This window comes from Mercenaria mercenaria, unplaced genomic scaffold, assembly GCF_021730395.1.
Source record: "Mercenaria mercenaria strain notata unplaced genomic scaffold, MADL_Memer_1 contig_1085, whole genome shotgun sequence".
Taxonomy (NCBI): domain Eukaryota; kingdom Metazoa; phylum Mollusca; class Bivalvia; order Venerida; family Veneridae; genus Mercenaria; species Mercenaria mercenaria.
In genome coordinates, this window is record NW_026459057.1 from 46,226 (window position 1) to 63,588 (window position 17,363).

At 34.5% G+C, this 17,363-nt stretch overlaps 1 protein-coding gene and 1 long non-coding RNA gene across 2 annotated transcripts in view; one reads left to right on the forward strand and one right to left on the reverse strand.

Moving 5' to 3' along the window:
* Positions 1 to 16,191, reverse strand: part of LOC128551432 (uncharacterized) — a 28,172-nt gene extending 11,981 nt beyond the window's left edge. Inside the window, exons 1-2 of the mRNA XM_053532286.1 lie at positions 16,045 to 16,191; positions 12,243 to 12,317 (exon numbers count right to left, since the gene is read on the reverse strand). Coding sequence (XP_053388261.1) covers positions 12,243 to 12,309 — 67 coding nt within the window. The 5' untranslated portion in view covers positions 12,310 to 12,317; positions 16,045 to 16,191. The remainder of the gene's footprint in view (positions 1 to 12,242; positions 12,318 to 16,044) is intronic.
* On the forward strand, positions 717 to 7,372 carry LOC123562679 (uncharacterized). The gene is made up of 3 exons (XR_008368785.1): positions 717 to 1,296; positions 4,276 to 4,342; positions 5,746 to 7,372. It is a non-coding gene; the product is annotated as an uncharacterized LOC123562679 (long non-coding RNA).
* Positions 16,192 to 17,363: the final 1,172 nt, after the last annotated feature.

Consider the following 17,363-nt stretch of genomic DNA (forward strand, 5'->3'; position numbering starts at 1 on the left):
GCTGGGTCAAGCATCGATAACTCGATCGCCCGAGCATGACACCTGGTCCCTGTGTATTAATATACTCTTTGTTGCTTATGGCAAACTCGAGCATAGGGGTCAAATGTTTTCACACCTTCGGCGGTCAGAATGTATTAATGTTAATTAAAAATTTTCACACGTCGTGAGAACTGCATGGTCTATTCCCCGACTATCTTAAATGTTTGTTTGCCGGTATATTTGATCTGATAATGAGACTGATTATTGATGAAAGGTGGAAGAAAAATTGTATTGATCAAAATTGTTATTAATCATTACTTTTTTTCTGCGGGATCGAGAAGATAATTATGAGATATTAACAGTCATTCTCTGTAACCACTGAGAAAATTGTGCCACGCATTGTCAAGCATTTTCTTCAAACTCCTGCCATACAATGATAGGATAAATGTAATAAATAAAAAAACATTTATAACCTCAATTTGATAACTGGTTGCCATAGAAACGAACTGTATTTTTAAGAAAAGTCACAAAATCCTGCCATACTCGGACGCTTGGTACAGTAATTTGATTTTTATCCATAATATCATTTAACATCTATATTTTTTATATTGATATGCATCAAAATAGTTTAACTCATGTTCAGCATTCACTCAACATTCACGATACAAGCCGAAACGATTTATAATACATCATTAAGGCCCTTAAATGTAACAAAAAAGTGTATAAAAGGTGCTTACTTTTGGTAAATGGTATTTGAATATGCATCTGGTTTGCATAAATTGATATATTGGGCTAAATTGGCAGAAAATTGAACTTACATAAACATCAATAACATATTTGGGAATCTATCTAGTTTCCCCATAAACGCGATTTTAATATAAAGCTTATTTCCCTTTTCTCCTACATGATTTATCCCCCTTTGATGATCTTCACAGAGGAGATATAGGCAACATTAAAAAAAATTATGGCGGAGAGCTATCTTTGCCACGAGTTTTCAGTGTCATTGTCGTGCTATATAAATGGTTTATCGTTAGGAATCATAATAAATGATTGCAGAAGACGAACTTTGTGTATATTTATCAGATTCAGGTTGCATTCATCGTAATTCATACTCGAAACCTGTTATTTTTGGTAATCATCATCCGGATCATTTACGTGAATTGAAAGTTAAACACACTCCGTACCATAACGTGTGCTATTCTGGATACACATTCAGGGACTACGGAAAAATATGAGCGACAAATCTCTGGGCAATCTCTGGAGAAAATTTGTTGACAGTTATTTCAGCAATCGAAGTTATATTTTCCACAGGCACAGGTAAGGTACTCGTAATAAGTTTTGATTACTGGCATAACAATTAACATGTTTTATCAGTGTTTATGATATGACAATTTTCATGTATCTACTTTAGTTTTTTATTCAGACTCTATGATTTGTTCATAGGAAATACCAGAAATACCTAACAACAGTATGTCAAGCTTTGTATTACATGTAGTCAAAATAATTTGACAATCAGATTGGTATATAAAGTTGTGACGGGGAAGTCAAAACGTTAGTTCTGGCTACCATAACTTAACTGATGCCATTTTTATATTCTAATAGTCACATCCATTAGAGATCCATAACATTAACAGCTGAAGCTGGATTATTTTAGCTGTGTAACTGTCAATACTCTGAAAGACCAAAATAATGGCAGATATATCACAATACACAGTCGTGTAATGTTATTGGTTTTATCGCTTGCGCGTTATGCTGTGTAGATGACTGATATGGTAAACAATAATCATGTACAGTACATACCTACATTCATTGCATTGGTTTAAATCACCGAATAATTCGTAATTTTGGAAATCATTTGATAAATTTTACTTAAAGCAATATAAATTAGTTCTCAGGAATTTAATCTCCTGTAAGTAAGTTTTGTTTGAATCTTCGGCGAGCTTGTGACGTATTTGCATTTAAACATATAGCTTGTAGCATGTCAGCTGTGATGAAAATTTCAGCGGAATTTTCTCCACTATTTGGGTCTTAAAGTGTTTGACACAAGTGGAGGTATTGCCCATATGAAACAATTATCTCGATACTTCCTAGGATTGCGTCAAATTAGTTTGACTATGATTTTTAAGATGAAAAATATGTTCCTGGATTCTTATATTTTACAAATCAGGCCTGTTTTGCAGGATGCTAAAGTTATGTCCTTGATTTTGACATATACAGTATACACACATTACACATTTTCATTTTTTGTGTGTGACCATATGTTTTTTATTTATTTTAAAGTTTTTTGTTGGTTATTTGTTCCTCAAATATTTCCAGCACCAGATATGCGGAAAACATAACTAAGATTAAATGATCTGTCACAACATAATTTGATATCATTGTGTCTTACGTATTTTGTGCCAGTTGGATTTGCAATATTTATGTTGTGTCTTGACAGTTATTTATGTTTCAAAAGGAAATAACTATCAATCCATGAACAATTTAGATTCATGTTTTAATAGGTGAATATTGGTTAAATCATATTTGATTTGTTAGTTTGCAAGAAGATTAAAGAATGATGTAAATAACACACAACATCTGGAAAGAGAAGGTCCATGCCCCTAGACAATCCTTAAAAGGAATTTTTAGGGTTACAGGATCCCTACCTCTAGAATCACATACTAGAGGTAAGGATGTGTGCCCTTAGACACTTCTAAGTCTGTTATAAAGGAAGATTTCCCTACTTTCTTTAGACTGATTTTGCATCCATTCAATTAAAAAAAAAAGAAATTGAAATTTTAGCCCCATTGTCATTGAAGTACTGTAACAGGATATTTTAATATTTGAAAACAGTGTATAATATTCAATGTCCTGTCTTAAAAATAAAATTGTATGTAAGATTCCCTGTAAACAACACAGTAAGCTAAGTGTACAAAGCAATGGGAGCATTGCAATTTTTATGCCCCCACTTCGCGGGGTGTGGGTGGGGGGTGGGGCATATAAATTTGCTCTTGTCCGTCCGTCCTTCCGAAAATGTTGTGTCACGCGTAGCTGTGAAACTATTTGACGTAGAGTCACAAAACTTTACAGGAATGTTGGTCAGCATGTGTAGTTGTGCACCTGGGGTTTCGCGTCCGGATTCATTCAGTCATGTAGAAGTTATGGCCCCTGACTTTGTAAAAATTGGTCATTTTAATGTTGTGTCGCGCATAGCTCCAAAAGTATTTGACCTAGAGTCACCAAAGTTTACAAGGAATGTTGGTCAGCATATGCAGTTGTGCACCTGGGGTTTCGCGTCCGGATTCATCCAGTCATGTAGGAGTTATGTCCCCGGACTTAGTTAAAAATGGATCATTTTAATGTTGTGTCGTGCGTAGCTCCAAAAGTATTTGACCTAGAGTCACCAAAGTTTACAGGAATGTTGGTCAGCATGTGCAGTTCTGCACCTGGGCTTTCGCATCCGGATTCATTCAGTATTGTAGGAGTTCTGGCCCCTGACCTGGGAAAAAATTGTCATTTTAATGGGATGTAGTGGGGGCATCTGTGTCCCATGGACACATTTCTAGTTTGTCAAAATTCTATACACCCATTTAAAAAAAACAGGATGTATTATGGGAATGCTGGCCGGACATAACTTCTTTATGTATAGAGGGATTTTGATGTAACTTGGGACAGTTATTCGCCATCATGAGACGGAGTGACATGTACAAAAACCAGGTCCTAGGATTAATTTACAGACTTTGTATCATCTCTTCTTCGTGCGTTGAGGGATTTGAATGTAACTTGACACAATTGTTCACCATCATGAAACATAGTGTCATGCGCAAGAACCAGGTCCCTAGGTCAAGGTCACACTTAGAGGCCAAAGGTCACATACAAGAATGACTTTGTCCGGAGCATTTCTTTTTCATACAGGAGGGAATTAGATGTAAATTGGCACATTTGTACACAGTCATGAGGCAGAGTTGAGGTCTTGGCACATGTTTGACTTATATAATACTATTCAGATGATTAGGCATGATTGTGGAAGACATGCATTTTTTCAAAAGCAGCTCTAGTTAAAGTTACTGAAAGTTTACTACAGTATTTTCATTATCATAATCATTTAAAAGATGAAGTACCGGTATTTCACTGTGTACATACATTCGTAGTATGCTTTTAGTTACTCGCACATCTATTGGTATTAGTCAATACTGATTTCCTGTGTTACTGTGTTATATGACTTGATGTGCAGAAATCTGTGTCCTAGATGTGGTGATATTACTTAAACAAAACACATGACATACATCAATGACATTTTAAAACATTTTTTTTCAGGCATTTCCCCAAACGGTAGGAGAATTTTGATAGAGATTCTGCATATGACAGACTACAATATATTAAGGTAAATTTATATAGAATATATGCTCATGTGTAACAACAGTTTCTTGGTTTCAATTTTGTCCTTAATATCATTATCACTTTGCATATTGTACCTTTAAATTAGTATTCTGTCATCACAGCCACATACCCCTTAATTATGCCCCTTTCAGTGTTCAGTTTTAACTGCAAAATTATATGTTACCAGGTTTCTGAGAAACTGTTTGACTGCTTTCAGGATCATTGTTACAATAATGCTATCGTAGGATGATTTCACAGAGCAGGTTTTATAATTCAAGCTGACATTTTGTCAACGCATAAGTCTATTTATAAGTCTTTGCCACCTTGAATTGACCATTCAGAACTTGGTTTCACATCTCTGGCTTACAGTTTACCAAAGTTTGCCCATTTTTAAACTTACACAAATTTGTAAAGCTTTTGTATGTAAGCAGATATTGTGTGGAAGGATTTCAAACAGTTGAAAGTGCTGCCTTTTACCAGTTCTTGTTAGCTCATCCAAGCCAAAAGCTCAGGATGATTATTGTGATCGCTCACGATCCGGCATCCTTCTACCCTTCCGTCCACACTTTCCTTTAAACAACATCTCCTCCTAATTTTGATGAAACTTCATAGGGATGTTACTTGGATGGTCTTTGAAAATTGTTCAAAGAATTGAATTCCATATAGAACTTGCCATTCCAACAAAAAGGAAAAATTTGAAAAATCTTCTTGTCAAAAACTACAGGTCATAGGGCTTTTATGTTTGATATGTAGCATCATCTAGTGGTCCTGTACAAGATTGTTCAAATTATTCCCCTTGGGTCAAATATGGCCAGACCCTGGGGAGAGAGTCAAATGGCTTACATAGACTTATATTGGGAACACTTTGAAAATCTTCTTGGCAAAAACCACAAAGCATAGGGCCTCAATATTTGGCATGTGGCATCATCTAATGGTCCTCTATAAAAAAAAATTCAAGTTATGCCCCTGGGGTGAAAAGAGGCCCTGTCCCGGGGGTACCAAGTGTTACATAGACTTGTAGGAAACAACTTAAAAAATCTTTGTCTGAAACCTCAAGACCTAGGCCTTTAATGTTTGGAATGTAGCATTGCCTTGTAGATCTCTACCAAGGCTGTTCAAATTATGTCCCTGGGGTGAAAAGAGGCCCCATACCGGGGGTCCTAAGTTTAACATCGACTTAAATAGGAAAAAAAATGTCTGAAACTGCAAGGCCTAGACTTTTGAATTTTGGTATGTTGCATTGCCTAGTGGTACTTTACAAAGAATGTTCAAATTATGCCTGTAGGGTAAAAAGAGGCCCTGCCCTGTTATAAATTAACTTCAAGTGGTATATGTAATGGAATTAGGAAACCTATTGTTTCCCTTTTATAAATTTATAAATTATATGTAATTTTATTTGATTTTCAGGAGCAGTAGCGGAGTTATCAACCATTGTATTCTAGTGTCTGTAGGACAACTACACAAGGACTTTTTCAACAATAAAAGCTGTTCACACTCAGCAAAATGACTTGAACATAAAAAGGCTAAGCATGTATATGCCGATACTTCATTCAACATGTTCCACTCAAAGGAAATGCTGCCTTTGCCCAACAATAATGAGAGTATAGCTGAAAGTACTGTATTACTACACTTGTGTAAGAATGAGTAATTTTAGAAACAAAATGTAGAATCAGCTTCAATTTCGAACAAAAAAACTTCGAGAAAGAATTTTAACACAGATAAAGTGGCATGAACAAAGTCGAACCCTTTGTGGCAATGGAGGAAATGAGACTGTCGGAAAAGTTTACCAGACATAAATTCTTGTCAGGTCAACAGATCAGCTCCTACTTCTCTCGTTTTCATCAACTCGAAAAGACAACAGATGTTGAAGATTATGACTCGGATGTTGAAGAAGATGGAAAGAAAGCTATCCGGTCAAAAAGTTCTTTCAAGTCTAAATTGACAGCAGCCACTAAAGACAAAATATGACTACTTCCATGGCTGACAATTTAAAGTTAGCAGAAGACTTAAGAAATAATTTATAGCAAAACCGCTTTTTACTTTGTTTTTTCACAATGGGAGTTTTAGGTCAAGCAAGAGCAGTTATTTCATATTACGTTTAACAGTCAGATTGTATAGTGTTTAAACATGTCTTGCTAGAAATTATTGCTATTCTAATATATCGGGTATGTAAAAGTTATATCAAACATGACGAAACTGTTTATTTTGCACATGTATGGCACCAAATGTTAGGTCGTCACATTCTTTGTCAGTACCAGAAATAATATGCTTGCAAATTGAACTGGCGTTTCCAATGTTGGCAAAACCCATCTGATATTCCCATTGCCAGATGAATTTCGTGCTGTTAATGACAACTAGAGATTCATGCACATATATTGTTTATTTAAAATTCGAAATAGTCAGATATATTGATAGTTTCTCTACGTTCCTTGTAGTATATTTCTTGATTCAAAAGATGTTACTTTATGGTGATAACACAACGTTACACTACAAATGATAAAGCTAAAATGGAACTTTATTATTGTGCATCACTGAAAGGTCATGACATCACTTCTGCTTACAGACATCTATTTCTCGCACTTTACAAACTCTAAGAAAGAGTGCTACAAAGAAAGTATTTCTATTTGCTTTATCTATTTTTTTTATTTGTAAAATACTGTGTGCATGGAAACTAGTCTGCCAGAATATAAAACTTTTATGTATAAGACAAGAAAAACCTTCAGTCGTGTTTAAAATTCAGATAGAAATATCCCTCCCTCGGCCACCTGAGCATGGGTGCATGGTATCGAGGATTGTAGAGTTGCCGCCCAATGTGCAGGTGCCCTCGGGATGGATATTTCTATCTGATTCGTATAACAAATGACATATATTATTAATACATCTTGCAGAATAGTTCCATTAAGGCGCAAATGAAAGAGAAAGCGTACAGCAAATAACTAGCTGAGGGTATGTGTAAATTAATCAAGAAAGTTGTGTTTTGTGATATTTTGTTTAAAAACATGTTTTCTAAGTAAAATATTTTATCAAATTTGAAGCGCTGGTTCTTGATAAATACATGGTGCACCATTGAAGTGACATCAGCATTAACATAGAAACATTATGAAGGGGTTATACTCAAGCAGAATAATTTTACAAGGGCCTAGGCGAATAACACTGCATATAACAGTTTAGTTTTATTAGCTCACCTGTCACGTAGTGACAGGGTGAGCTTTTGTGATTGCCCTTCGTCCGTCCACAATTTCTTGTCTGAACGATAGTGGTTTCATTTATGAGTTTGTTTTAACCAAAACTTGCACACAACTTGTATCACCATAAGATCTTGGTTCCTTTATGGAACTGACCAGATCTTTTTATGGGTTCCAGGGTTATGGCCCTTGAAAGGGCCAAAATTAGCTATCTTGACCTTGTCTGCGCAATAGCAGCTTCATTTATGATTTGATTTTAACCAAACTTGCACACAACTTTTATCATGGCAAGATCTTGATTCTTTTATTGAACTGGCCAGATTCCAGTATGGGTTCCAGAGTTATGGCCCCTGATAGGGCCAGAATCAGCTATGTTGACCTTGTCTGCACAATAGCAGCTTCATTTATGATTTGAATTTAATCAAACTTGCATAAAAACTTGTGTCACCATATTAAGATCTTGGTTCCTTTCTTGAACTGGCCAGATCACATTTTGGGTTCCAGAGTTATGACCCCTGCAAGGGCCAAAATTAGCTATTTTGACTTTGTCTGCACAGTAGCAGCTTCATTTATGATTTGATTTTAACCAAATTTGCACACAGCTTGTTACACCATAATATTTCAATTCTTTTTTATACGCCCTAAGAGACGTATTACGTTACCGCCTCGGTGTCTGGTCTGAATGTCTGTCTGTCTGTTGGTTAGCAATTTCATTTCCGCTCTGTAACTCTTGAACCATTTGAAGGATTTCAAAGAAACCTAAACAAATGTTCACCTCATGGAAACGATGTGCAGAGCGCATGTTTCAGATGGCTCACTTCAAGGTCAAGGTTACACTTAGGGGTCAAAGGTTATATGACTTTGTTTTGTGTGTATATTGCTCTGCATTTGCGTTGCATTGCATTGCTCTTGTTTTTTTTGTAGCTCGACTATTCGAAGAATAAGAAGAGCTATCCTACTCACCACTGCATTGGCGTCGGCATCACACCTTGGTTAAGTTTTTCGTACCAGTCCACTTCTTGACAAATTCTTTTGAGATAAAGCTTGGAAACTTTCAACACTTGTTTACCATCACCATAGCCTGTTGTAGGCAAGAGCACATAACTCTATCAAGGATTTTGGCTGAATGATGGCCCCGTTTGACTTAGAAATCATGGTTAAGTTTTTAGTACCAGTTCTTATTTTGGCAAAGTCTTTTGAGATAAAGCTTTGAAACTTTTAACACTTGTTTAGCATCACCGTGTCTAGTTATAGGCAAATGTACATAACTCCATCAAGGATTTTGGCTGAATTATGACCCTTTTTGACTTTGAAATCTTGGTTAAGTTTTTTGTACCAGTTCATATTTTGACAAAGTCTTTTGAGATAAAGCTTTGAAACTTTCAACACTTGTTTACCATCACCATTTCCAGTTATAGGCAAGAGCACATAACTCCATCAAGAATTTTGGTTTAATTATGGTCCTTTTTGACTTAGAAATCTTGGTTAAGCTTTTTGTACCGGTTCATATTTTGGCAAAGTCTTTTGAGATAAAGCTTTGAAACTTTCAGCACTTATTTACCATCACCATAACCAGTTATAGGCAAATGTACATAACTCCATCAAGGAGTTTGGCTGAATTATGGCCCCTTTCTACTTAGAAGTCTTGGTTTAGTTTTTCGTACCAGTTCATATTTTATGTAAAGCGTTTGACATTTGGCTTTGAAACTTTTATCACTTATTCAGTATAATAGTCTCTATCTGTAGGAAAGAGTACATAACTCTATCATCTATCTTGGCTGAATCACGGCCCTTTTTGGACTTAGAAATCTGTTCTGTTTTCATACAAGCTCATGTTTTGTCAAAACTATATGACATATAGCTTTTAAACTTTGAACACTTGTTTATCATTACGATTTCCATCTGTAGGCAAGAGTACACCTATCGAAATCCATAAATACTGGAACATTGTCTAATCTATTTTTTTCTTTTGTCTGAATATCTATGTTAATATTGACCCCATTATTCAATCAATTCTTCGAAAAGTCGAGCGCGCTGTCATCAATCAGCTCTTGTATTTGGCAGATTCTTCTTTTGTTCACTTACAATATTTTTTTTTAATTACTTCCCTTTTATGTTACTATAAATAGCTTATTTAGTAACTTTTAATTATTGGCCATAGGGAAAAACCGAGACCACTTTCCTATGGTACAACATGGATGGTACCTCCAATTTATAGATGTATTTTGACATATCTGTACCTTTAAGAAAATTTCAACTACATGTATATCTTCTCATGATTCTTTTGATTAAACTTGATAATGATCTTTTTACCTTCTTGTCCTTATGTGCAATGATGACAGTTGAGCGATATAGGGCCATTATGGCCCTCTTGTATACTGAAACATAATATACTATTTCTTCTATTATGGGTTCAGGTCAACAAGAATATAGGGACGCACTTCTTTATAGTAAATTTACAAATTACGTTAAATTGTTGTAGTGTTAATGCAACAGCATGAAAATACTCTCTGAATCAATAATAACTAGAGCCTTGATATTTGGCGTGTGATATCAAAGTTAAAATGTCTTCTGTAATTATTCATCAACCACCACAGTTGTTGTTATACGGATGGTGTCTGTCAATATGTCCTTCCGTCCGTAACACTTTATGTCTGCTCTATATCTCCTTAACCCCTTGAAGGATTTTCATGAAACTTTAGTCAAACAATCACCTCATCAAGATAATATGCACAACTTATGGGTCAGCCATGTCTGCTCAGGGTCAAGGTCACAACTCTAGGTCAGTGGTTTGAGCCTTCCATTTTGTGTCCGCTCTGTATCTCCTAAACCCTGAGAAGGGATTTCATGAAACTTGGATCAAATAATCACCTCATGAAGACAATGTGCAAAACTCACTGGTCAGCCATGTCTGCTCAAGGTCAAGGTTACAACTCAAGGTCAAAGGTTTGAGCTCTGAATCTCATTAACCCTTGAAGAGTTTTCATTAAACCTTGGTCAAATGGTCACCTCATCCAGAACTCATAAGTAAGCCATGTCGGCTCAAGGTCTACACTCATTTATGCCAAATAAAAGAAAGATTGCTTTATGCATAGCAAAGTAAAAGCCTGGAGATGCTCTAAAATAACCATTGACCCCCCAAGTATGACCTTGACCTTAGAGATAGGGTTTGCACACAAAACTGTGTCTTACAGAGATGAACATTTTTGCCAAAGATAAAAAAGATCGCTACTTACTTATCAAAGTTGTGGCCTGGACAAGCTCTAAAACGACCTTTGACCCCTAACTGTGACCTTGACCTTTAAGATAGGAACCTGGGATTTGCACTAGACACTCCGTCTCATTGAGTTAAACATCCATGCCAAATTTAAAGAAGATTTCTCAACACATTCCAAAGTTATGGGCCATACAAGATCTGATATGACCTTTGACCTCCAACTGTGACCCTGACCTTTGGGATTGGAACCTGGGATTTGTGCATGAAACTTTGTCTCACTGATGTTAATACTCATGCCAAATATAAACAAGATTGCACCATGCATGTCAAAGTTATGATCTTGACAAACGTTATTTAATTTTTTTGAAAATTGAAAATATGCACATTTTGTTTCCATGGTAACAACGTTTTGGAAGTAGATTCCCAGAACTTTTATTTCATATTCTGTAACAACAAGTATTTTCCTTTCATAGACCAAGGCTTTTTGTTCCCAATGTGTCCGCAGGAAATAACAGCAGTTAGTTAAAGATTACGCAAAATCAATGTTTTTCATATACAAGGACCACCCCACAATTCTGAGTGTACGCATGACAATCACAACTGTTTAATTTATATACAGACTGGTCATTTTTTCTTTTAAAACAATGTATTTTAACACAATAATCCCATTTTCATTTTTTTCTGTTTGTTCCTAAAAATAAACAAGGGTTAAAAAGTGGGATTTATTGCCAAAAATATGCTGGAATCCTAGCATAGAATGTACCTGTTGGTTACCATGGCAACAGAAGCACGTATCACTAAAAAAGAAGTAGATTGATATAGTACACATCAAATAATGACAATATGCAAATTTTTAGGAAAATTGAAGGTCATGCCTGCCAAACCCCCTATATAGCTGGTTAAGTCATTACAGAGAATGACTGTTTAAAATATTTTAATCAACAGTTGTTTTCATGCAAATAAAGGAAATAAGATAGTATTTTCATAAAATTGAGACGATAATTATGAGATCTTAATTTGGAGAAGAAAATTGCGAATTCGATTACAGTATTTCAAATAAAAAAATGTCTTAGCTGTTTCTTCACATGTGCCATTTACGATCTATCATAAATAACGTTTGTAATACGTTTTTAGAAAATGTCACGAGTGTGTTATTATTACGCATCACCGTTTCCTCTGCAAATGGTCTCGATGACAATTGGTAAAACAAACTTCAATTTTCTTCGTATGTTGGTTAATGTTTGGGCCGCTCATGGATACCATGGATAACTCGAGCATTTTGTTCATCCCATTGCGACCTCGAGCGAGCGGTGTTTCACTGTATTTCAATCTTTGAAAAAAAATATGGTTTGTCTCTATTGTGTGTGGTGTAGTGTGAAGATTAACGATATTCTACAATCATATGCAATACAAGCCAATTATATAAGCGAAGTGCAGGTGTATTAAAAATCATTAATAATTAATTGGTCTTTCAAAGAAAGGTTTAAAGGCAAACAACTTACCAAAAACAAATGTTACAGCAATCAGCAAAATAAGACTAATCAGTGCATAGCTTCCTCCACGTTTCATATTTCAACCTATAGAAAATAATAAACGTTCCATTTCAATGAATCATTTATAACCAAACGAACGATGACATAGTTACGAATATCTTTTAATTGATTTCTCTTTAACAAGTGAAGATATGGTTGCGAAGTTTATAAGCAAATCATTACGTAATACTTTTCTACATAGCTTACAGCCACAACTGAAGTAGAAAACCAAGTACTTTTTTTTAAATACAGATGTTAATTTAGACCATTACCTAGTTATTTACGCTCAGACTATTATTAAAACATTTTAATGAAGCAACACGGTTTTCACATTTTCGTCGACCAGTGAACTGAACAGCGTTTGTTTGCATTTTAATGACCTGTGACAAGGTTGTTCACATATTTATTTGAGACTGATTTATATATATATCTAACTACAGGTAGACCGCGTGAGATGAACATGATTAGCCGTTTTATATATATATAAAGGAACATCATGCACAGAAAAAAGAAATTTGCTCGTCGGCTCTCAAATTAGACCCTAGGGTCTCCATATTCACGTGTGAGGCAACAGCCATCCAACATGCACTGAAATGGATACCCGAAAACATGCCCAGAAACATAGCTATATTTACAGATAGTTTGTCTGTATTACAATCAATAAATACAGGCAGGTCACAATCAAGATCTGATATAATAGTTGACATTATTCATAAAAACAGCCATCTCAGTAAAATAGGTATACATGTTTCCCTAATATGGGTCCCGAGTCATGTAGGCATTATGGGAAACGAAAGGGTCGATCAACTAGCAAAGCAAGCAAGGGTCCGAAAATGGAGCCCCAAAACAGATCAAATTAGCAGTATCTGAGGTTAATAGCATAATAAAGGCCAAATCAAGGGAGTTTTTTAGACAGAGATGGCTACAACAAGACACAATGCGCTGCGCCCTCTCAGAACATATCCCCAGTAAAATGCAAATTTATAGCACAAACACCGGCCATGATAAGATCATTACCAGATTAAGGCTGGGGCGGAACGGTCTGGGCTGGGAGAACTACTCAGATAAACATCTATGCCCACACTGTACAGAATACGAAACATTCAACCACGTATTCTTTGACATACACAAAGAGTGTACACGAAATGCAGAACACAGATTGGAACATGAATGTGGACTCCTGAAACTCGGGTTGGTCTGTATAGACAGAAAAACACTCCTCTTCCCTCCAAAGGAAGTCGAGCAGCAGGTCTACAGCCTCCTAATACATTTCATCACCAAAATAGGTTACTTGAACAGAATAAAAACAAAACATAAACATTACATAGGAGGGTCCCGACCTAACAATGGATTTTATAACTTTGGCCTTAATTTAATATCACAAAGTACCAGGGGGTTTGAATCTCTATATGCACCCCGTCTGGGGGTAACATGTAAGGCTTAACGGCACTGGTGCGGTCAATAGAGATAATATAATCTCAGGGGAAACGTGTATAAACATGTTAAAATCCTAAACTTCGTTCAAAAGAGATGGCGTCAATAACCAGGGGGGCTGAGCTTGTATATGCACCCCGTCTGGGGGTACCATGTAAGGCTTAACGGCACTGGTGCGGTCAATACAAGCGATATATCCTCAGGGTGAAAGGCGCTATCTATTAAAGTTGCTAGGGTCGGGTCACAACTATGAACAGCTAGAAATAAATTCAAGAACAACATAGTAACAGGAGCCGACTGTATATGAAGCATATCAAAAATAAGCCCGAAAGAGGTTTTAACATTATAATTTATATTATAGTACTTTATTTTTAGTTTGTTAAAATGTATATATACATATGCTATTTTTTATTGTTCTATATAATAATCAAAAGGCCAAATACTCTTTTAGCAACCAGTATCTTTTAAATTGTTCTGATTTTAAACATATACGTAATTTTAAGCCATAACTAGGCTAATTTTAGACAATGATTTTAAAACTAGGAGACACATCCTTGCAAACACTTTACATTTCGGCAAGGATGGTCACCTGTTTTTACTAAATTAGTTTTAAACATATTTTTATAACTTAATTTTATTAAAAACTTTAGGCAAAATAAAAATCAGAAATAAGAGTCTTTGTGTTTTCGTCTTTCGGCAAAGGCCGACTCTGATTTTATCAAATTTTATCAAATTTTAGCTAGCTTTTTAACCAACTTTTATTCAATTTTAACTTTTTTATACAAATTCTATAATAACAGTAATAAAATCATGAAAACATAAGCAACTAATATCAAATAAAGCTATTAAAATAAATTAAAGTAATGGTCAGCACTGTATATATGTGATAGGGACCTATGGTGGCATGCATAAGCATGACCCAGTCCGAGAAAGACGCCATCATAGGAAAATCCAGTAGTGATGATGATCCGGAAACATACAGACGTCGACACACAACGGTAAACAAACAACAGGTAAACAGGTAAATTTTAAGTAAAATTCTTACGCGTAATTTAGGCGACGGGTACACAGGATTCGCGTATAAAACACTTATTAATACATAGTTTACCTTCAAATTAGCAGAATCGCTAAAGAACATATATAGCTATATTGCTAGAGCATTTTTAGGAAGATAATATCATTAAAATAAGCAAAATCACATAGAAACGGTCGAATTTTGATAAAAACAAACGCAAAACTTCATACAGCGCGATCGTAAATATCTTTTACATGCAATATGTAAAGTAAGTAATACCGAAATAAACATTAAATTTAGACTTTGGGCTATAAAGTGCAAAAAAAAACAGAACTAAAAAACATTAAAAAATGACAAAATGACAGCAATTTCAAAATATAGTAAAACGGTATCGGTGAAGTACATTGAATGTTTACGAGAATATAAAATAAGCATATTTATCGATATGACACATTTATGCAGTAGGCGTGGCGTGTAATCTATAAATAACCTTTGTACTGTCAACAATCGGACGTACCGTATATAAAGGCTATGTTTTAGATGTGTTTTTTAAGTTTGAAAGTTTTTAAGGTTTTAATATTAATAAAATAAAGCTTAAGAGTATAGATGTAGTTCATGGTCAGTGGCAGTTTTTCTCAGGCGTTCCAGGAGTGTAAGTAAGGTAATCGCGGCTCTTACCCTGGATGACAAAATTTAATAAATTTAAATATATATTTCATAATCTATTTATTATTTCGGAAATTCAGACACAATTTAGGGGGGTATAACATTTAAAAACATTACAATAACAATAAATACTCCAGCCAAGACCCAGACATGTTCCAAAAATAACACCCGGGCCTTGAATTAAGGCCCCCTTTTAATTATATCATATGAATCTAATTCTTTGGAATCGATCCAGGCGCCGACCTGTATCTGGCAACGGGTCTCAAAATTCAAATCCCGCTGGGCCTACAATTGATTAGTTAGACTGGAAACAGTCATAACTACGCAGCGCAGCGTAAACAAAAAAATGAATAAAACAAAACAAAACAAAACAGAAAAATCCTTTCATACTAACAGGTATATGACCTTGGTGGAGAAGATCAGTTTTGAGGTAAATAACGCACTTAATAGTTTGAAATTAGTATATCAACATTTGAAATGATCTAACCCATTACACTTACGCGCAATAGTTATTTAAACTATCGACATTTGTATTTGACCACATTTGGCGTGTATTGTGGATAATATAAATCTTATTCCGGACCTTTATAGTGGCTTTAATAAAAACATTTTAGAAACTGATTTACCACATTTATTTCGGTTAGCAGACATATTTACCTGTCCAGATGATTGTAGAACGAGTTTATGTAAACAACTGTTGATGACTAATAAATTACTTCCTTTTTCGGTTTCGAAAGATATTTCAAGTAGCAGGGGTCATTTTCGAATTGTGCAAAGCATACATTTTTAGAATAAAATGGGTAGATGTATTTTAAAATCATTTATATTCAACTGGTTATGTATGATATTTATAGAACTAAAGATTCTTGCGGACAAGTCATTATTGTGTAAAATATATAAATGCTTAAATCGATTTTCCTAGCTCCTTGTAGTCGGTCGGGTCTAAAATCTTACCCAAGGTAAAGGAAATCAGACGAAACGCAATCAGGAATGGGTCAGGATACTTTATGTTGAAATAAAAACTAAAAAAAGTACCCCCGGTAATTGCAACGAGACACAAATATTTTTAAACATTTAAATCACTTTATACAGTGATAAATAATTGGATACCAAATAGGTATCAACTTCAGTCAAGATATATGTTTTCATTAGTTTATTAAAATTATTATTAATTATTATACATTATTATTGTTATTATTATTTTATACACAGTACATAGGATATGTTTTATGACTGATTTTTTTATTTAATAGACTTTACCTTTATAAGGTTTTGTAACATTTTTTAAGAGTTTTAACACCATTAAAGTTTTGTCAAAGTAATGATTAGATCTATACATTTTTGTTAAGATTTATAATAATAATAATAATAATAATAATAATAATAATAATAAATTCTTTATTTAAAGAGGGTAAGACTCATTAAGTTTCATACATAACATACAAATCTTATTTTCAATGAGGCCCTCTAACAAACACAAAACCATTTACTCATACAAATGAAAATGTCACAGTCATTCCATACAGCAGACTTGTAAAGAAGAAAAACACATGTTAACAGTCACATAACAAAACTCTACACTGTATTGATTAAAAGAAAGTTTCTAAGTAAATATTTAAATGAATTTACTGAGCTAGCATTTCTTATTGAGTAAGGTATATCTTTTCAAATTTTTACAGCCATAAAAGAAAACGAACGTTTAAGAATGTTTGTTTTAGGTCGAAGGTGCTGTATATCAAATTTCGTATTAGAACGAAGGCTATAGTATGTATTGTCACAAATTTCAATAGTGTCACAAATATAAAATGGTATTTCAATTTATAGATTTAATAAAGTTCTTTTTTAGTTTATAGATTTTAGCTGAAAAATTAAAAGGAGGTAATACATTTACTGAATTTGTGATATTTAATCTAAAGATTGATTTTATAATTCTGCTAATGAAATTTATTGAATACGTAGCAAGAGCTTACACGATT